This window comes from Vanessa tameamea, chromosome 23, assembly GCF_037043105.1.
Source record: "Vanessa tameamea isolate UH-Manoa-2023 chromosome 23, ilVanTame1 primary haplotype, whole genome shotgun sequence".
In the NCBI taxonomy this organism is placed as follows: Eukaryota; Metazoa; Arthropoda; class Insecta; order Lepidoptera; family Nymphalidae; genus Vanessa; species Vanessa tameamea.
Genome location: NC_087331.1, coordinates 1597801 through 1619884, shown reverse-complemented (window position 1 = coordinate 1619884; position 22084 = coordinate 1597801). Strand labels below are relative to the sequence as shown.

General features: G+C 36.4%; 1 protein-coding gene across 5 annotated transcripts; it reads right to left on the bottom strand.

The window, feature by feature from the left end:
• Positions 1 to 660: 660 nt before the first annotated feature.
• LOC113397674 (protein lingerer-like) lies at positions 661 to 21587 on the bottom strand. Of its 5 annotated transcripts, none has more exons than XM_064218595.1 (27): positions 21503 to 21587; positions 18627 to 18772; positions 18044 to 18118; positions 15061 to 15183; positions 14476 to 14587; positions 13913 to 14077; positions 13458 to 13534; positions 13266 to 13340; positions 12352 to 12441; positions 11533 to 11601; positions 11194 to 11278; positions 10702 to 10787; positions 10298 to 10480; positions 10135 to 10227; positions 9856 to 9937; positions 9210 to 9322; positions 8842 to 8925; positions 8104 to 8205; positions 7531 to 7923; positions 7126 to 7224; positions 6907 to 6987; positions 6669 to 6825; positions 6294 to 6397; positions 5919 to 6038; positions 3916 to 3951; positions 1925 to 2019; positions 661 to 1846 (listed from the first exon to the last, which is right to left on the bottom strand). In XM_064218595.1, the coding sequence occupies exons 2-26, from the start codon at positions 18732 to 18734 to the stop codon at positions 1933 to 1935; spliced, it is 2799 nt and encodes a 932-aa protein (XP_064074665.1). In that variant the 5' UTR covers positions 18735 to 18772; positions 21503 to 21587; the 3' UTR covers positions 661 to 1846; positions 1925 to 1932. The 5 variants fall into 5 exon arrangements, with proteins under 5 accessions (XP_064074665.1, XP_064074667.1, XP_064074666.1 ...); XM_064218597.1 differs by having other exon boundaries at positions 10135 to 10224; XM_064218596.1 differs by having other exon boundaries at positions 21440 to 21523.
• Between the last annotated feature and the right edge of the window lie 497 nt (positions 21588 to 22084).

Sequence of the window (22084 nt, the reverse complement as noted above, 5' to 3'; positions counted from 1 at the left end):
ACGTATGGACCACCAGATGGTAAGTGGTCACCACCGCCCATAGACAATAGCGCCGTAAGAAATATTATCCATTCCTTACATCGCTAATACGCCACCAACCTTGGGAACTAAGCTCTATGTCCCTTGTGCCTGTAGTTACACTGGCTCACTCACCCTTGAAACCGGAACACAACAATGCTGAGTACTGTTGTTTGGCGGTAGAATCATCCTTGTGCACATGATATCAATGAATAGAATATCAATGAACTCCCCCTAAACGATTTTAATTTGAATGGGTCGTTGGGTGACTTAGATTAGATATGATAGATGTCGCTACTATCAGGTATCCAGGGTAGTTTTTAAACGAAAAAATAATATTATTACCATGAAGTTGGGACGGGCAGCTCGTAATATATATAGTCTATTCCAATCGAAGGATTATACCCATTTTAATCTTACCTCCAAAGTTCCGATAACAGTTTCGTCGACGATGGAAATGCCAATTTTTTTGGCAAATATCCAATGAATACTTATAGATTATTCAAAGCTCTCACCAATGATATGGCGTCAATTCGATGTCAAATGTTGTTTATTTGGCTTTTGTTCTCTTGTGGTCGGAATTGATTATAAGTTTATTGAGGTCCACGAATATTTACCCCATTTAAAGTAATAAAAAACACCTCATGTTCCAATATGTGTATTCCCTCATAGTTTCAAATGCCTGCGAGATCATCTCGACATTCTTTCACAATAAAAAAGACCTCGACTATTATAATACGATTGTTACATTACCAACTACAACGTCCATTTATTTATTTTTTTAATAATAATATGTAATTACAAAAAGTATGACAACTAAATACAAAAGTTTCGGCGCGCATAGCGCACCAAACGCTTACATACATATACATATTTTATATATAAAGATAAATGTAGCACTACTGTTAATTTATTTTAAAAAAAAATGTAACCTAACGGAGCGGACTTACGCATAAATGAGACGCGCATCGGAACGCGGCGGGACGAAAGGCGCGGACACACTGTGAGCGCAGAGGACAGGAACACGAGACGTACAAATTGGCCCCATAGTGTGTGCTCGCCGTAAAAATAACCCGAATAATAGCTAACTAACCTAATCTCGCGTTAAAACGCTGTATTTTCATAATGTTATTACTAAAAACGCTGCGTCCCGAAGCTTAAATACACTAGGAATTTCAAAAGAAACATTTTATTAACATAGATTACCTTTTCATTCAATTACCTTTCATTTTATTTTACAATATCAGTTACACGTTTTAATAGATACACGTACTGTCTGTTTTATGTAGTAATAATGTATATATAATATATCACGCACATAACAAAATGAAGAGGGCCGGTTGCGTACACTCGTCGCGCCGACCGCGCCGCTCGCACTCGCGCCGCACGAGCCCGCGGGGAATTACGCGCCCACGGCGTTCGCTTTACGTTTTATTTTAGGAGAGCATTTACAAATCGACACTATACACTATCAATTATTTTACTTTTAAATATTTCCATACAAATTGACACATTAGAAACGCGCAGGAAGGCCGCAGGAGTCACCTCGACGAGTTGATCGTCTAGAAGCGATCGGATACGAGTGAGCGCGTAATTCGAAGCTTAAAATCTGCAAATATATATCAACAAGTGTTTCTCGTGTGCACGCGACGACAACGCAACGAATGACATGATTACACGTTACACGTGACAGTGCGCGTACGCCGGCGACGCGTCCCGGGTCCGGCGCGTCCGGAGCGGCCGGCGCGGCCGGCGTGTCCGGAGTGCGTGAGTCGGGAGGGGAGCGGTCGCCTTCTATGTACACGTGTTTATCTTGTGTGTTGAGAGCCTGTAGAGCACAAGTAACGATTAAAAGTTTTAATTTAACCGCAGCGATGGCTTTCCCAAGCGATGCCACGAGGCGTACCGGGTGAGCTAGTTGGGCGCCCAGTAGGACTGCGAGTAGGTGGGCTTGCTGGCGGCCGGCTTGGCGGCGCCCGAGCGGCCCGCCGACGCGCTCTCCTGCAACAACACGACGCGGTTACGACGGCCTGTGCGTGGCGGATTCGTCTCCTTTAGATGCCCGGCATGCATCTTGAATATTTTTCGGTGTGGTGGGGGAAGGTTCGCCCGCGTGGCCGATTCCAACGGCAGAAGTTAAGATATTAAACGACTCGGACCTTGAATTGACAAGACTATTGGTCGAAAATTAAAATGACCTCCCAAGTAAATGGTTATCGGAATTTTAATGTATAAATAAAGATATATTAATCGAGAAGTGTTTGTATTGCATATGCACAGACACAAATAATTACATAGAACGTATACATTTAAGGTCTGTCTATTTTTACACCTCCTGCCATTAAAATACAATGTACACTTACAAAATATAGTTCAGTAAAGAAATTGTCGACCATCCAATTAAAACAATCGCGCAATGAACAAACATAGCTAGAAAAAAAGGTTCACTGAAGTCAGTTCAAGATGTTTGCCGGTTTCTACATATATGTATATCATTCCACGCATATGTAATATTATTACCTAAACGACAACATTACCTACGCACAGATTACATATTACCAGTAGAATAATAATTTCGCAACCAGTCTCCTACAAACAGTACATCAATATAGTTTACGAGATAATTACGACAGAAGCATTTCACATAAATAGGAGTTATATAGCGCTACGACAGAGACTTATATATTTTTTAGACAACGCAAGTATAACACACAAGCTGAAACGATTCTTACAACAGCAACATTCGAATCCGAATATATATATAGATTATTGGGTATATAGATGTTACATACTATTATTATTATTAAATATAAAATATATTAAACCTTATTTTTGATGCGTAAACATCTTGCGTTGGCACTCTGTACACAGTAAGAAGCGTAAGACTAGTTTACACGTCAATCCTCGTAAGTTAATTGCATTAAAAACTTTTTTAAATGCTCGAATAAATTATATGTATGAATAATAAATAAATATCAGACACAAGAGTAAGCAGGAAGCAGATTATTAGTAAACTGCATAGTATACAAGATATATCAGCCAACAGACTGTTCCAATAGAAGTTGCAGGAAACAAAAAATATTAAAATAATTTAAAAAATAAACTTGGCTGTATATCTATCAACATTTGCTTTTTCAAATTCCTTGTGATAAATAAATAAAAACAAAGACATCATTTTTCTTCCGATTGGAAAAAGTAATCATTTAAATAACTCTCAAATAAAAACTCTTACAATATTTTTTTAAATATTTTAACAACTTCTACTGAAATGGACTATACATAATATAATAACTAAACGATCATAATATCTAAGCACCTCGCTGGAATAAGAAACCCTCTCGCTTCCCCCTTCACCACCTCGTACTCGCCCTAGTTTTCAATCTTTAAGCCGTTTCTGTAGCTGTGCAGGTTCAATAAAGCTGTATAATAACTTTGAAACCGATTTAATTCCTAAATGTTCCACTAGATGGGTTTCGACAAGAACCAGTCAGCAATAGATTTTATCTATTTATTTCTTTATTAATAGTAGCTTGATATATAATTATATATTTATTAATGTAAAATTGGCCAAAATAAAATTATAGCTATAATTTACGACAATTAATGTATCTTATTATATTTGTCTGTGATATTTTTTAATATTATAATAACATGAAACTTAATATTCCTATTGATGATTGTTTTTCACATCGTACTGGTTAGTCACCGAACGCCTAGCAGTATGAACTCATCGACGGCGGGTGCACAGATATTATGACCAGGTTGTATATATGTATATATAGATATATTTCATGCAATATAGGATTAAGGCGGGTAACACGAACATATAATTATATAATAAGACAACACACAGTGCACGGACAGACATCGCAAAATAAACATATATTTATAACTTACCCGCCTATTATGACTACTGTTCACCCGACCATCCATCTACAAACGAAAGCAAACTCTAAGAATATAACAAATTAAAATAAACTCCTCCTCTATGTAAAAATCCCATGCAATGTATTATAAAAAAAATGTGTTTTTCAAACGCTAGCTCGATGTTTCATCATGTTTTGAGGCTATGTAGTTACAAGCGTAAAAACTGTAATGAAATAGTGGTTATATCATTTACAATGGAATACATGTCAAACCATAAATCATTTTTTTTATTTTTTAATATTTTTTTCTCAATATACCACGAGTTTTTTTCCTTCTTTTTCATTGGCACCCAATCCTTAGTCACATTCTTTTTTTTTAATTTAAATAACTCATAAAGTAATTACTTAAAATTCAGTTTCACATTTCCACTATCACAAACAACGGCCAAAGAAATTTATTATAAACATGTTAAAATTAAAGTAGTTGAAATTATAAATGACCTAATTTCTCTATTAAATAGCATATTCACCAAAAGTTCAATGTCTATATTGGCACCTGACAGATGGAAGCATGACATCTGGTGGCACAAATAGAAAGTATTTTCAAAAATAGTTATATCTGACCGAGCAAAAAAAAAACAATATATACTTTATTCAAGTAGGCTTTTACAAGTATTTTTTAACATCGTCATTTTACAAAACTATATTAAGTGAAGCTACCACCGGTTCGGAATGTAGACTCTACCGAGAAGAATCGGGAAGAAACTCAGTAACGTAATTAACCGGTAAGGAAAGACTGGGTACTTAAACTTGTAATGATAACCCTCAATGCTAATTACACAGACCGGCTAAGCCAAGTTAGACCCCTCGATTACTAAGCAGTTGAAAAATCAAAAGTAATAAAAATCTGCAGTACTCTTTAAAAATAATTTGACGCTGATTCAATTTTATACTTGGTGATACAGGCAGGTCGGATTGGTAACAAAATAGTATCATACAGCGTTTTAATGCTGATTTTAGAGCTGATGTTACTTGAATTCCAAATATTATAAAAATAGTCTTTGAGTATATGTTTTTAAGCTCTGCCCATATGTCAGATCTCAATACGAGCTACTTGCAAGCGCATTAGCGTTTGAACATGAGGTAAAAGTTAAGTAACTAATTAGGCTTGTCAATGTGGATTTACTTATGCTCTAAGCATAGAATATTTATAAATGTCCATGTCAGTGTCTGTTTAATGCGATGGAAGTAGACAGTGTACATGTGTTGCTATTAGTATAATATACAGGGTTATTGGTAATTCGACGTATTGCCGTTAGGAGGTGATAGGGGTGACTATCTGCGATAATTTTAACCCCCATTAGCATGATGCAAAAGTGAACCATTTTTGAGTTATCACGTTTTTTAGATTTTTTCAAAATAAGTCAAAATTGCAACTTCAAAAATTTATTTAAAAAAAAAGTTTCGATTAAAATCTACTTTTTTTCTTCAGATTTATAAAAACGATTGAACACAGGATATATTTCAATATTTAAACAATAATTATCGGTCCAAATTTAAAAATGCGAGACGGAAAACGATATTATTTCAATATTTTTTTTATTTTTTCCCTCAAATATGCCTGAAAATCAAAAAAAATCATTATGAAACTTGTTCTGCAGATTATTTTAAAAACATATCCGTTTACTTAGCTTTCCGAAAATGTATAACAACTAGGAATTTATTTCAAAGCAATAAAATGATCAGAAAGGACGCTGGTGGAAATTCATATTCGAACATGACCGAATTCAAAAATGGTTCACTTTTGCATTATGCATATGGGGGTTAAAATTATCGCAAATAGTCACCCCTATCACCTCCTAACGGCAATACGTCGAATTACCAATAACCCTGTATATTAGTGTAAGTCTCATGCACTCTTATCTTCATCACCCAATATACGTACTGTTGTATGTGTTTGCGTGTGTAATAGCTGTTAGGTAATGGTGCTGTCTAAGTGTGTCGCGTCGCGGGTGGCGGCAGTGGCGGTGGTACCTGGTGCTGCTGCGGCGCGTGGTGGTGCGGGTGGTGGTGGGGCGGCGCGGGGATGTACAGGTGCGAGCCGGCGCCGAAGGGTGGCGGGGTGCCGCTATGGAAGCCGGCCTTCTCGTAGCTCTGCAAGACACGGCGGGACGAGTGAGTGACGTCATGACGAATATGACGTGTGACGGCATTATTTGGAAGGACTACTTCAGCAAATGTCGTAGTTTCTTACAGTAGTCGAAAAATCATATCATATTGAAGGAATTGAAGTTAATTATAATTTTATTATCTCGTGCTTTACCAATCTGTATACGTACGTCCAACGTACATATATATTGGTGTTAATCTACAATTTGTATGGAGATCTTAATGAAATGGGTTACTCACATTGACCTTGTTGAGCGCGACATGCGCTTTCCCGTACATGGCGCTGGTCAACTCCGCGGTCGCTCCGGCGGCTGACTTGCTAGCGCTCCCAGTGTAGGGGCCACCTGTTGGACAGTTACTTACATAGTTATGGAATTATATTAAATATATATTATTTCCTTTTCACGATTTAAAATAACAAACCATTTAAAACGTTACCACTAATTGATCATTATTTAAGTTAAAAAAAATCACATACCCACAGAATTGAGAGCAAGATAAATTCACCGTAATTTAAATGAAATAGTTTCTTTACTATCGCAAGATTTGCCTAGAAGGTTATAACAACGTCTAAACAGTCAGTTAGTAAGACATGAGTAAGGGCGATGTGCGCACCAGGTTTGTAAGAGTCTTGCGCGTCGTAGGGCGGCTGCTGCTGCTGCGAGTACGCCGACACTTTACCACCGCCGGACACACCCACTCCTCCAACTCCTCCCACCCCACCGACTCCTCCCACTCCACCTACACCACCTACGCTCGAACCACCGCCGTACTGAAATTCAATGTATATATGAGTTGGGTAAGAACAAAACATTAAACTCGATAATATTACTCTGTCGATAGTGAAACTCACCGTGGGATAGACACCATATTGGTACGTTGTAGGTGGTGGTTGGTAGAAGTATGCATAGCCTGGTGGTAACGCGGCAGGGACCTGCAGTTTATGTTTCATATCAGAAAAGATTCTATTACTCCATTTTATCACGATATAATCGTGGATAATAAAATGATAAAATATTTATGATCATTTGAATTCTATTGTTCGATGAGATTAAGTTTAAATTTGTCTCACCTGTTGAGGCGACGCTGCGTCTGTTCTGCCGAACCTCTCGCCAGCTCCTAATCCGAACGTGCCTTCCCTCGCGCCGTAACCAACTTCATAGTATCCACCCTGCAAATAATCCTTCCAATAAATATTAAGATATATATATTACAAAAATGTTTAACGAAATACAGCAACTATAAGCAAGATACATTTATTTGAATTATGGTTTGATAAAAATTTTAAGCTACATGGCCCAGTATGACCTTTATCGATTATTATTCGCAAAGGTATAATTATCACTTTAATGATTTGTTGTGACACAAATATCAATGTCGTAATTTGAAATGTGATGAATGGAGATTAGACTCGTTAAATTTTATGTACCTAACACTACGTGTAAATATTATATATTTAAATAACTAGTGCCCTCACCATGTGATGCGGCAGGCCACTCCTCATGAGCTGCTCGTCGTAGGCGTAGGCGCCGCCGTAGAGCGCGCCGCCCGCGTAGCCGGCCGCGCCCGTAGCGCCCGCGCCGACGCCCGTGGCGCCCGCCGTGCTGCCCGCCGACGACACGGCGCCCGAGTTCACCGCGCCGCTCACCGTCGTCGTCGTGACTTTGGCCGTGGACGTCTGCGTGGTGGACGTGCTCGTCAGGCTGTTGCTGGACGCCACCGAGCTGTCGTACTGCGGCTGCGCGTCCTTGTGGTGCTTGGGCGGGTGGTGGTAGGGCGCGGGGTGCGCGGAGTACGGCGCCGCCGTGTACAGCGCGCTGCCGCCGTACGCCGCCGACACGCCCGACACCGCCGACGACGCGGGCGTTTGCTGCGATACGAGCGGCGTTAGTGTGGCGGTATGGCGGCCCGAACAGGACATTTACAAGCTTTTATTTCATTTATATTGAGACTATTATTCCGCGGATCTGAACATGTTCTGGGAACAAGTCTCAAATTCGTTATTTGGAACAGAAAGTGCAAGAAAATTTATTAGCCGCATTCGTCTAACCTGGTACGAGTTGATGATGGGCTGGTACTGTGTGAGCGTGACGCTGGAGGGGTACGCACTCGCCAGGGACGCGCCCGTCAGCGAGGCGTTAGTGGAATTCACCTTTATTAAACAATATACAGAGTAAGATTATCATTTTCAACTGCTTTTATTATTACTAGATATTTTTCTTCTATAATTATGTTCGCAAATTATAAATATCGTTTAAAATGTATGACTTTCAAAGCATCGCCCGACCAAGTAAATTTGATAGAACGACACATAAAGCCGGGTTATCTAGCTCGGGTTTTACACCGATGTCGACAAAAAAAGTCGAATCGCTCTAGCTCCGAGCGTTAGCTATACTATTTTATCTCTATTACAAAAATAATAAAAATAAAATATATTATAATTAAAAATAAAATAAAATCACAAGTCGATACATATTAGGTTCTATGTATGCAATAAAACTGGCCATTAATATTGGACCAACCAAACATTATCTTTGAGACCAATAATTTACAAGTTAATTCAACTCTTTTTCTATCTGTACGAGAATAAATAAATATCTGCATTTATTTTTAACAAGATTTCACTCAAATTAGGAAATATGAAAATTGTACCAAATTGTTCTACAGCACACGAACCGGACACAGGTTAAATGACACTGACCCTATGACAGTAAGTGGTCCAAATTTACTATATAAATATGTTATTTTATTTTATATTATATAACATATGACTGCAAGTATATATTACCTGTTGCGCGTAAACATTAGCTCCGTACACGGGCGGGTGATGCGACACTGCATGATGGGCGTACACGTTTTGCTGACCCACCGTCTGCAGGAAACCATTGTTGCTTTATATTATCAGCTGTATGTCGAAATCGTTTGCTAACAAGTTCACGGAATTTGGTTGACAATTTTATAATATGATCATCCCATTGATAGAAATTTAAAAATTGTATACATGAGGTCATGTTCGACGAGGATAGTTTGTTTGTAGAGTTTATTTTTTATTTTAATTTGATTTACTTTTATTAACTTAAACGTTGAAATATTCTAACGAAGAATAAATTTATCGGTACTTTTGGAGGTTTCCCTAAAAGGAAGAGTTGTGTTCACCTTAGGCCTGTGGTGCGCGTAGTGGTGGTGCGGCTGCGGCGGGGCCGTGTCCGCCGCGCTCGCCGTGCCCGCCACGCCCAGCTGCTTCATCGACGCCGACAGCTTGTCTAGGGCTGCAACGCAACGGTCCTTGTTTACTAAATGGAGCTTATGATCGTCTTTATACTACATTATATATTTATATTACATAAAAATATTTGTTTGAGGTTTCATTTTAAGACCGTTTGATCTATCACCAGGCAAATGTAATGTAAATGACACACCTGTAGTTATCATGGGGAAGGATTTATGAATACCCTCTTAGTCCCTTTCTAGTCTTCAGAAATAATCGATCAAACGTCGATCGAGTTTGTACTACAATGTAGTACAATAAAATCACAGACAAAATGAATGTACGGAGGTCGCAATTGTTGCCATAGCTGTCCTATATCGTCGTTTCGTAAGTAAACACAGATGTGTACAACGCATATGACTTAACTAGTCCTTTCGCGCTGATGACGCTGTAGACGCAACGGTATCAAATATGCTATCGGTTTCGAGTGCAGAGTACTCGCGCGGGGCGCAGGAGGTGTGAGGGCACTTCAGAGAGGTGTTCAGTTAAGTCGTATGTATTGTATGATCCTGTATAATATCAAAATATATTTACATGTACTGTTTGTGACTGCAGATTCTGTCGTGACGGGTTGACTCACGGGCGTCGTTTCTGCTACCGATAAGCTTTCACTTAGCTGTTGAACAAGATTCTGTATTTATATCCAAATAAATAATGTTTATAATGTCATATGACGTACAAAAAATAAAAATGTATTTTATTCAGTGATCTAAACTAATTATAATAATTCAATACTTGTATATAAACATATAACATTACAAATGTCATATATTCTTCATTATGTTGTTATTATTATTGTGTAATCATACTCACCATACTGTTTGTGTTGGGGTAACTGTTGCTCGGTGCCTCTGTCGTCGTTTCATGACTCGATGACACTGGCTGCGTCTCTGCTTGTGTTACCTGCTACGTTTACAAAGGAGTTATTATAGAAGGTCATTACAACACGAGCACCGTACGAGAAGCGGGTCGGCACCTTGGGCGGCGCGGGCGGCGCGGCGGGCGGCGCGGGCGCGGGCGGCGCGGGCGGCGCGGCGTGCGGGCTGGCGGCGGGCGCGTCGTGCAGCGCGTCCGACTCCAGCGCGCCGAACTGCACGTCCAGGAACATGCCGCCGCCGCTCTCCGGCCCGCCCGGCATCTCCACCGCCGACGACGGGATCTGCGGACGCGTGACGCGTATACGCCGTGTTCATGTTTATGTCAATAGAACGGTTACTTTATTCCGTTGTTAATAGATAATTGTCTAAGTTATTATTTTAAGTATATCGTCATTCAAAATATAAATTGAGTTTCTTGGATGAATAGTTCGTCTCTTTCGTCGTCTACCGGCGTGTGCCCGGCAGCGCGATAACGTCAATAGTCGTAACGGTCGATTCGAACCTTAGATGGCGGCGGTACTCGCACTCGCTGCGTCTTGCGCTGTGTGGACATGTCGCCGTACACGCCGTAGTTGCTCGTGTAAACACCTGAAATAACACAACTTATTAACTTTGATGGACAATACATTTCATACAAATATAGACATTAATTTATTCCAGTAATCAGCATTTAATACTTTATATCATTTTTGATAGTAGGTAGTAGATTATTTTTGAATGTATCTGGACAAAAAAAAATATGCAATTGTAAACATGATTCCAAACAAATTTGGAAATGTATTAACACAATTAAATTATATTGTATTATAAAAAGTAAGAGATCTTCAAAAAGTAACACGAAATAGTGACAAATATTTGAACGCTCGAGGGAAAATAAGAACGTAAGTCCAAAGATTGACAAAATAATGAATACTAGAATATGTATCTTAAGTCTACCGTCTGACAATACACATGTCCATCAACATTGGTATCGACTATGTACACGTGTACTTACTGGCGTCGTGCCTCTGCGCCTGCTGCGTGAGCTGCGACAAGTACTGCGACTGCGCCGCGCTGAGGCTGCCAGACATACCCATCGGCTGGAAACACAAATATATACACATTTTTTATTATAATAGACGTCAAGTATTGCGGTTCAAGCAATTCAACACAAAGCAAACTACATACTATGAATATAGAATATGTAAGCTTAAGTATCGTGATTCAACATTTTTTTAATTTCCGTACTACTTTTAAATACATCGGAGCCATTAATAATAATCTACTAAGCTACAAGGGGTGGCGAGGACTGTGTTTGCAAAGCGTAGTCGCAGTGGAGTACCGAGCGACATACCTGGTGGTGCTGCGCGTGGTAGGTGTCGGGCTCGCTCTTGGGCGGCGGCGCGCTGCTAGCGCTCAATTGCTGCACACATATATTTTTAATTTTATATTTCAAATTTATAAGTTTGCCGACGAGTCTTATCGCCTCTACTACTAACTAACATTTTAGTAAATATTTAAATAATATATATCCGACATTACTTGAAAAACTTGCTACTGAGGGGGGCTCGTTGATTTCTCGCCTCATATTCAGAATTTATTTCGTTGAATATTTTAATGAACATATTCAGTTTTTAAATAAAGATTTATGTAAATCTTAAAGATGGATAGTTGCTGTTCTAGTACAATTTATTAATAACTTTTCCCATTGCTTCTACATTCAAATTTCTATTATTTAATTCGTTGAGTGGTGTGTGTTTAGTAATTTCACACACACAAATTTAATCAAAATCAGTCGTATCCAGTCAAGTTAAAATGCTAACTTCATTTCGGTGCATCTAGACTGAGTCGTGAAAGGTACCGAGTAAAACTGAATGCAAAAGGATTTTCTCATAGTTTTGGTTCTGTCCACTCAAGGATACATCACAAAAACCTCCGTTTCGTACGATATAATTACACAGTAATACCCTCAATTACTGACTTGATATGATTTGCAACATTTGTTGGACTATTTAAGTATTTAAATTCTCTGTATAGTGATTTTTTTAAAATGCTATCTCATTATGCACGATACGCGCGCTACGCTCACACAGTCGTCCGAAAAAGTAGACCTTTATTTCTGACCAATCTCCGACATGGCTTATTTAAAACGAATATACATTAATAATCTTACCGGGATGTGCTGCTGTGTGTTGTGGTACGTGTAAGTTGGGATGTGTGCCTCCCGCGGCCCGTTCGTCTCGGCAGGACACTCCCAGTCCTCCTGCAACAATATTATATTAACTTAACTATTATTGAGTCTGCAAAGTTATTACATGTAAATAAATTACTAAATTATTATTATAAGAATTGTAGTTTCAGTAATATTACGAGGTATTTAAATAAACGCAGCGTGTAATGTGTGATACATTAGCACGGGCGAATATTTATGTCTCGCTGATTAAAAAATATTATTAAATTAAACCTTATTTTACCATACAGAAGTTAGGACAGGTAGCTACCTGTTAGCTAATATGCAATATTTGTGCTAATTTTTCACCACATATAAGTCAATATTCACTTAAATAATGAAAAATTTGTCGCAGCTGAATGTTCAAAATTACTCTCAATTAATGAATGTATTTCTAATAAAAAAAGAGACTTGACATTCATAGAAGTATTTGAGCATTTAATTACTTTTGTTAAATTTGGAAGAGTAAGCAATTGCTGAGTATGTACTCTCTATTCCAATGGAAATAGAAATAGATAAACAAACCTTACATTTACGTATTTCATGCAATTTGCTAATATTTCAGATATATTACTAAGATATATATTGCACTACTAAGATATATATTTATGATCGATATAACTTTATTTATAATACTATTACACTCAGTACTTACATCCACTTGAATTTTATTCGAAAATTCCGATAACAGTTTCGTCGACGTTCAAAACGCCATTTTTCGCATAGTGAATATATCATAAACTAATCAAGCACTCGACCGATGATTTCGCGTCAATTTGCTCTCAAATGTTGTTTATTTGCCTTTTCTCCTGTTATGGTTGGAATGTAGCATATGTATATGACACCAGGCGACTTACTGTAGCGGGCGGCTGCGCAGCCGTGCCGTCCGCGTCACTGCCAGCGCTCTGCGTGTTCACGCTCGGCGTGAACACCTGCGACACGATATATAACATATTTTGAAAAAATTGAGTCAAATAATTTTGTAACTTCAATAAATAAATCACATACTATTCGTGAATTTTAGAATACGTTTTTACTATTTTTAGTACCTTAGTGTCTGAAAGAGAGCCAGACCATTCCTCATTGTCCCAGTCTTCTGTGGTAGGAAATGAGTCGATGTTGCCACCTGAAAATAATTGATTCGGTAAAATTAATCTAGTCGTAATAAAACAAAAATAATACGTTTTATTCGCTGACGACAAATTTCTTTTTTCAAAACCTTGGCTTACTTTATATTTAAAATAATTAACTGACGAGTGGATGGTGGCTGAGATGAATGTTGATTTCGAAAAAAATATATGCGAGTAAAGCAAAGCAAGCCAATAAAATATATGGTGAATAGCATTCGCCGTATTTCGTTCATTCGTCTCATATCTAGCCACCAGACCACCAAGACGGGAGATTCACTTGGTAACTTTTACGACTTAGTAACTTAGTAAAAAAAAAAACAATCAAGAACATAATCAGTACGTCCCCGTTATTTATTGAATAAAAATATACCGACCGGTGTCGGGCGCGTGCGGCCAGTCGGCGTCGTTGCGCGGCGCGTGCGCGCGGGCCGGCGCCCCCCGCCGCGCGCCCCGCCCCGCGCCGCGCCCGCCGCGCGCGCCGCCCCGCCCGCGCCCCGCGCCGCGCCCGCGCGCCGCCCCGCCCTCGCCCTCGCCGCGTCCTGCGTTTACGACTTTGATCAGTCTACTATACAAACTATATTATTTTACCTTTGATTCGCCCGGGGACGTAACCCGATGGAAAGTCATAGCGACTTTGTGTGTGTGTGTGTAAAATGTATAACATGCATGTAAACATGCTCTTCGTTTTAGTATAAATTCTGGTTATAAATAAAAAAATGAGTAGTTGCTTCCGGTTGAACCGGCGTTGCTCATGGCTGACCATGGCCATACAGGAGCAAATTGATTACACACTGATAGTCCGATGTGCCGACTGTTCGACACAACTGGTACTATGTATTTCTTGAAAAAATAGCTTCTGTTTCGTTCGAGCCGGGATTCGAACCCTGGAGCTCGGTATCTGCAGAGGGGGCAGTGGGGGCAGTAAGCGGGTACGGACGTGTGCGCGGCCCGGAGCGGCTGCGGGCGGCGTCCCGCGGCGCCTCCACGTCTCCGTTGCCGGCGGCGGCGGCCGGCTTTTTCTTCTTTTTCTCGCTGGTCTGCCATTCGCCCTGAACGAACAAAACATAAAGATTAATTTAATTCGCATGCGGCCCCGACTACTTTAAAATTATATGTCTGTCAATTTTTCGTAGGGAACATAATACAGTGGTAGAAGTAGAATTAGTCATAGCAATATTTTCTTCCATGTGTCCATCGAATAGAATTTTATTTTAGGATTAATTCGATTTTCACGTAGCCTGAGCAATCGAAAATAAACTCGTCGATAGGGCGCTCTTCTGGCTACTATTATATATTTATGAGCTACAGTTTATATAGAAAATTAATGAATCAATAAAACATACCATTTTCAAATGTATCCAAAACAGCATGGCTTGGTTAAAAGTGCTGGATACAGGGAAAGAGATAAAGTCAGGCCTATATTGTCTCTTTATTTTTAATTGCTTATATAGCTGTTCATTTAAAATAATATACAACTTTTTTTGCCTTAATTATAACCTATATATTTACAAAATAAACATACCTGTATCCGCTGACTCTCCTCGTACAGGAGGTTGCAAGCGGCGGCCATGTCGTTGTTGGTGTCATGTAGTGCTGAACAAACCTCCTCTTCGGTACGTCGAGTCATATCCATTAGTTCGGTAACCTTTAACAAATAAATTATCATTTAAACAGGCTATTTATTATTGTACTAAAAACTAGTATAACCATAATGTAGAAGACACATTTTCTTGCCAAATAACAATAACACAACATAGTTATCGCACTTCTGGGCAAAGGTATCTTCTTCCCTTAACGAGAGTCTTCCTAAATGTGGCAGAATTTTGTCTTACAAATATAGGTTTCCTCACAATGTTTTTCTTCACCTTTGAGCACGATATGAATTATAAACACAGTGAAAAAACAACACTAGTATTTTTGTATTCCGGTTTGAAGGGTAGATGAACCCGTGTAATACAGGCACAAGGAGCATAACAGCTTAGTTATCAAGTATATCGGCACATTGGCGATATAAGGAATGATTAATATTTCTATGTGTTTTAAACAAAAACTAATTTAAAAAAATTATGCACATGAAATATCAGTAGCGCTTAGCCCATTTGTACCGACGATGTTCTGTTAAAATCCACGTGTGCTATCCACTGGGTTTGAAATTGGTTGGTAACATAGTGAGTGATTTCGAATAAGTGATTGTGTATCTTTTGTTTTAACATTTTCTCAAACAAATATAAGTTTTTTTTTTTATTTCATTAAAATTATTAATGTAATCTATTTTTTCTTTTGTGTTGTCATTTGTTACTATTATTTATTTATTTATTTATACTTTATTGCACCCAAACTTAAAACTAAAAATTACAATATTGAAACAAAAAGTTACATGAGGTGCAACAGGCGGTATTATCACACTGTTTCTTCTAACATATACAATACAACATAGATATCACAATATGATGCGAGTCGAGTACTTCATTTTATCTTAATAAGTACACTTATCATAGATTGTCACAGAGTATCATATAGTGAATATGAAAATTCCCTGAGCTGTTTAAATTTTTTATAAATCTCTAATTTAAAAAAAAAAACGAAATACCCGTAAAAATAGTTAGAAAATAGTGTAGAATTATTTTTTTCAATGAACGGTAATCAGGGGAGGATATTCTATATGCTCGAGTGGGCTCGGGTGTAGTGGACAACATTTCGGGAAGGGTTTTATTTTATCATCATCATCGTTTAAAAACTCAAAAATACACCCAAAGAATTCCTTATAATTAGGGCGCCAATCTTTTAGATTGTAATACACATGCAACATGATACAAACTTGCCAAGATTAAAAAAACTGCTGCATTGCAATGCAATGTTTATTTTAGTGATTGTTTATGTCAGATGCGAACTAACAGGGGGGCGGAAGGGGCGACGCCCCGGGCCTCCAGTCTTGGGGGGCCCCAAATGCATCCGCGTTCTCCTGATCAAATCCTAAACAAGACTTTAAAAATGTACTTAGCACCTACATAATTTCATCAAGATCAAAACAGAATTTTTACGCAGTACTAATATTCCTCTAATTTCGCTAATCGCGTCTAATAAGCTGGGGGAATCCCCGTCTTTGTAGCGGGTACTCCTCCAGGAATCCCTATATAAATGAAGTGCAAATAATTCACTCTTGTATGCCTACATTTTCATTCACTGCATTCTACTTACGTCGAAATAAACATTGGCCTCATTTAAAATATACAAAATTTAATTACGTTGATATTCAATAGTTTATTAGTGTACTGAAATTTTTGTGAACGGATAAGACTTTTTCAAATTAACATAAACACTTATTTATTCCACAAATATAACCTAAATAAAAATCTTGTAAAAATATTTTCTTTAAAAGCTGCGGGGCCTCATTCTGCTTTGCCGCCCCGGGTTTATGACGGACTTGGACCGCCACTGGTTTATATCATCAATTTTACGAAAATTGACGATTTCCCGCACAAACATTATTTAAGCAAAGGACTAAACATCCATTTTATTTTTCGTCTATATTTCTATACAATCTTGCGATCATTTTCTTTAAGGGGCACCGATGTAATAAAATGAACGTTATTTTTAAATTTCATACACAGCTCTTATACTTTACTTCATGCTTCACTTTTGTTTTTGGAATACAATATTTCTTTAATTTATAAAGTTAGGTTATATAAACCAAAGACTTCACTTAATTGGGAGATCTAGATGATGTAATGGAAACATTTTGTTATTTATGAAATAAACTTTTTTTTTATTAATTTCAGCTCCCTTATTATATCTCAGTGGAATGGTGGTCTCATATTTATATTATATATTGATAAGTATCTGATGTCGGCAACAGTAGCAATGCACTAACCGAAACGTCTTATGCGCCAACTGTTTCTCTTCAATAATACACCGTACACAAATATTAATTTGTATCTCAATATTATTCAAAATGTCTCATAATGTTTCTTAGGAAAAACTTGGGAGTACAAGAAATATAAAACACTCCATCACTTTCAATGTGCTGTCAACTAGTGCTACAATAAAAACTATTGAAGATTATGTATGTATATATAATACTCATATAAATAATTGTTGATAATTCTTGTGGTTTATTTCATAAATAATATTAACACTCACTTGATTGAGTAAATTAATCGTAAAAGATTAATTAAATATTTAAAAACTGAGTAAAACCCCGATACTAAAACAATAGCACGCCGATTCTCGTTCGTAGTTTGATATAACTAATATATAATGTAAGTTATTCATCAGCATTTATAAACTATTATAAATATATATGTGGGTAGTCTTACATTATAGCACTATACCAGCAAGAGTATTTAAAACTCATACACCTGTATAAGATCAAACTATTGATACACGCTGTATAATTAGTCTTTATACTAAACACGAATAATATGTAACGGGTAAACGGCCTCTATTGTATAAAGAACTTTCCCATGTCCAATTAGAAATGATAACGATTACAATCAAAAACTCACCATTCTTCGTACGTCAGACGGATCTTCGCTTTTGCAGTCGATCATATTTGCCATACGAAGTTGTTCTGTGGTTGCCTGAAACAATTAAACATATCCTAATTTATAACGTGTCGAAATATAACGAAATAATATTAATCTCGTATAAATAATTTCTCGATTGAATTTCGAACACTCCTAATTATATAAACTATACCAAATGCCCAAGAAATATAGTGCACAAGAACGTAAACACAGATACACTCCCTATTCCCTTAACTTAGTTGTCTGATTGGAACAGCAATCCAACACACGACCGCAGACTTACGTGCTTACCGAAGCACGAGTATATTAAACCGCCTTAATTGTTCCGATTTTCGGATGTCGTATCCGGGGCTTCAAAATACTGCCTTATAAGCTAGCCATTTGGCATAATAGGCAACTCGTGCTAATACGCGTCAATAATATTTAAATAATTTTTAAGAACAGTGACATTATATTTTAATAATTCCATATACATATTAAATATTAATAAATCTCGTTTGTCAACACCTAAACACATTTTTGCTAATACATACATATATATTAATTATATAAAAAAAGTTACCTGTGGTTTTGTTTTTTCCTTAGGCTGAGGCTTTTCTGCGGCCTTGCCTTTGTCCTGTTTCCCGTCCTTCTTCGCACCACCCTTGGTGGCGCGCGCACCCAAACTCATCTTTATCTGCTATATTTACAGCCTCTATTTACAAGCAGCTGGAAAGAGAAAAAAAAAAACACATGAAAAAGAAAAAACATATAACATTATTTGTAAACTATACTAATATGATAATACTAAATGTTTAATTACAGACTAAAATTGAAAGAATGGTGTGTGCAGTGGATGTCAAAAACTAGATGCCGTTTTAAATACCATTTGTGTCTAAAATTAATCTGGTTGGTTCAATGAACAGCAGAACTTAAGGCATTCTGAAATGGATCTGGTAAGTGGATTCCTAGTCTTATACATATTCAGTTTAAACCTTAACAACAACCCGTTGATTGGCTAAAATACCCTTAGAACTTTATCAGCTCCTATGTACAGCTTGTTACGATATAATATTTTCCTCAAAATTGGCCAATAAACAAGACCCACGTCAAATTATGCAATTATCAAAGACTTATTTCTCGGACCCAAAAAAAGACACATACATGATCTGTTCGAGTGCTCTTAGCATTAAAATTGTTCCATTTTATGCCAATGTTTATACCAAACACATAAAGTGCAATTCTGAGATAGAATTTTGAAGATTCATTATTGTATCAAACAACAACACGAGGTATATATTCAAATCTTTTAACATAGATTAGAATATGGCTTATTAAATTATTTATTATTTTCAGAAAGACCGATAAATCAACAACCTATCATTATCATCAGTACAGTGGAATACTGCTAATCCAGAATCTGAATGGATAGGAATCCATACACTTAATTAACATGTAAATTAATAAGTATAATTTTTTTAAATTATTTAATAATTATCTTTATTCTTCATTATTTAAGATAATGTTTAGCTTTGTTAATGTTATGAGCTATCTCAGTTCATAAGTCAAAAACCAACAAATACATTATGTATCGTAAAATATATATTTACGAGTCCAAACATTTATATCTTATGACACAAATACACTTAACAGAACAGGATGAGACCCTATTTACTCCAGAATTACAGGTATCTACTGTATTTCTTATATATACTTTGGATGTCTCACATAGTAACAGACAAATTTTAATGAAGCTAATATATTCATTATTAGAGTACAACAGATATTAAAGTTAAAATAAACTGGTAAGCTAAGAGAAAAAATAATGTTAAACATATTTTTTAAATTTGTATTAGGAGATTTAGTCAATCCATTTGAATTTATGTACTTGAAACTATTGATTTATTTTACAAGGCTATGAACAAAAGCAAAATTGTTAATTTTTACAGTGAATATATAATTTAAAGTGAAATGATATAAAAAAATTTACTTAATTAATTATTATTATACTAAAATGAAAAAGATATTGACTATTTATTAAAATTGAATTGGTGTAACTAAAGTGCATTTAATTGAGTAAATTAAAATTTATTTTATCAAAATATTTATTAAATATAACAAAAACTTATCTAACCAATAAAATATTAATGTTTATTCTATTATTTAACTCTTCATCCAATGAATAAAGCTTAACAGAGTTAAACACAGAACATTAGCAAAAAATATTAATTATTTTACAAACAATTGTTATAAAATTATTTGGACTTCTTCAGCAAATCTAAAATGATCTATCTATATTCTCTCTTTGAAATATTATTATAATGTTTATATATATTAATATTTCAAAGAGAGAAAGATATCTTCACTACTAAAAGAATCAATTAAATCACTCAGTGGGAGAAGAGATACTTTAGGAAATGTAATAAAAATATCATTACAAAACAGAGGAAAAACATATTGACTCAAAACTTAAACAAAGTTAAACAATATTCATTGTCTAATATGTAAGTTAAATTTCCGATGTATATCCTAATTAAAATATTGAAATATCATACAAAATTTTTAGTTAATGAGTTCTTGCAGTAAGCCCAGTATGCAAGTTGTAATTCTGATTAGAATATTGATTTATTTAATGGAAGTAAGAATTATCAACACTGATGTATGTTTATTCACTCTAAAATGGTTACCTAAATAGAATGCTATATATACTTGAGAATTGAGTTGAGAACAAACGTAATCAACTAATGACAAAAAAAAATAGTTTTAATGAATATTTTTTTTTTTATATTTAAATTGAAATAATAATGATATATAATATATTTTGATTATAATCTCATACTAGGCGTTATATAAACAACGAAATCATACATCAAACAGTTAATTGAAAGCTACTTCGCGGAAGGAACCGCCAATCGGTAGGAAAGCGGTAATCGAAAAATAAATAAACAAAACAGTTTGGTGGATAATTGTCTAATTAATGTTTCAAACTTAGGGGAAAATCTTTACACCATTAATATTCACTATAAGCCTGCCTAAGTGTGCGAATAAAATAGATTTTTGCGTTACTTTTCGCTGAAATCGAGACAATGATTCATTGTAAGTGGCAAGGGCGAAACCAATTTGAATTTCTTTAGTGTGATGAATATTAATCGAACACAATCAATATTAGTGCATTTGCACACTGGCACGTATACGAGAGCTCACGTCATCAATTTCTCAAAGTTCCAAAGGAGACGAAATTCAATAGGCGGCACATGTGGGGGACGCCATTCCTGAAGCACCTTTCTTGGTATCAAAATGACAGTCTTTGTTAACGAAATAAACGTGCACGACACCATTTTACACCTTAATTATACACTCATTAACACAGTTTCAAGCCTAGACTTAAAAAATTACCTTAAAGCTATTGTTTTATCCGTAATACAACGCGATTACTAATAAAATTACGAATTTCCATACCTGTGAATGCGCTCTCAAAACGCAAGCTGGTCACGTGACTTACTAGTGGTGAACCATGTTCACAATTACGATTCAAAGAATGGCCAGATTTATTGCCAATTTTTTATTGCATAACAATTGATATGCATTTGATAACACATTTGCGATTTAATTGTTAAAAAGGATACAACAATAAATAAAATATTAATCTTAAGATGATGAAGCTAAAAAAAAAATCAAAATTAAATTGATATCTATGAAGTTGAACTAAACAAGTTTTATTTGCTCATATTCGACACACATTTATTCGTACAAATTCAAATAATACTTTTTTTTAATACATTTTATTGATCTAGGCTTTAGATTTTTTTTAACTACGTTTAAATAATTATATTTTATCTACAGTACAAAAAGTAAGCAAACTTTAAGAGATCCCTGACCTCACTTACCTGTGAGTATATACTGTGGTCGCTGATCAGTGATGTGACATGACATATGATATTGACAGTTACCGCTACGTTTGGCTACTGACCGGCGACCGCCAAAATTTAATGATCATTGTGAATGTCAAAAGTCTTAAGAAAAAGAAACGCATTGTTACCT

Bases quoted from the DNA above. Each gene is read 5' to 3' on its own strand.
- LOC113397674 (XM_064218595.1), bottom strand. From the start codon at position 18,734: ATGAGTTTGGGTGCGCGCGCCACCAAGGGTGGTGCGAAGAAGGACGGG. The intron at 8,926-9,209 runs GTGAACACAACT...GGTTTCCTGCAG, and splicing joins ACGCGCACCACAGGCCTAAG to ACGGTGGGTCAGCAAAACGT. The intron at 8,206-8,841 runs GTAATATATACT...TGTTTAATAAAG, and splicing joins CTAATGTTTACGCGCAACAG to GTGAATTCCACTAACGCCTC.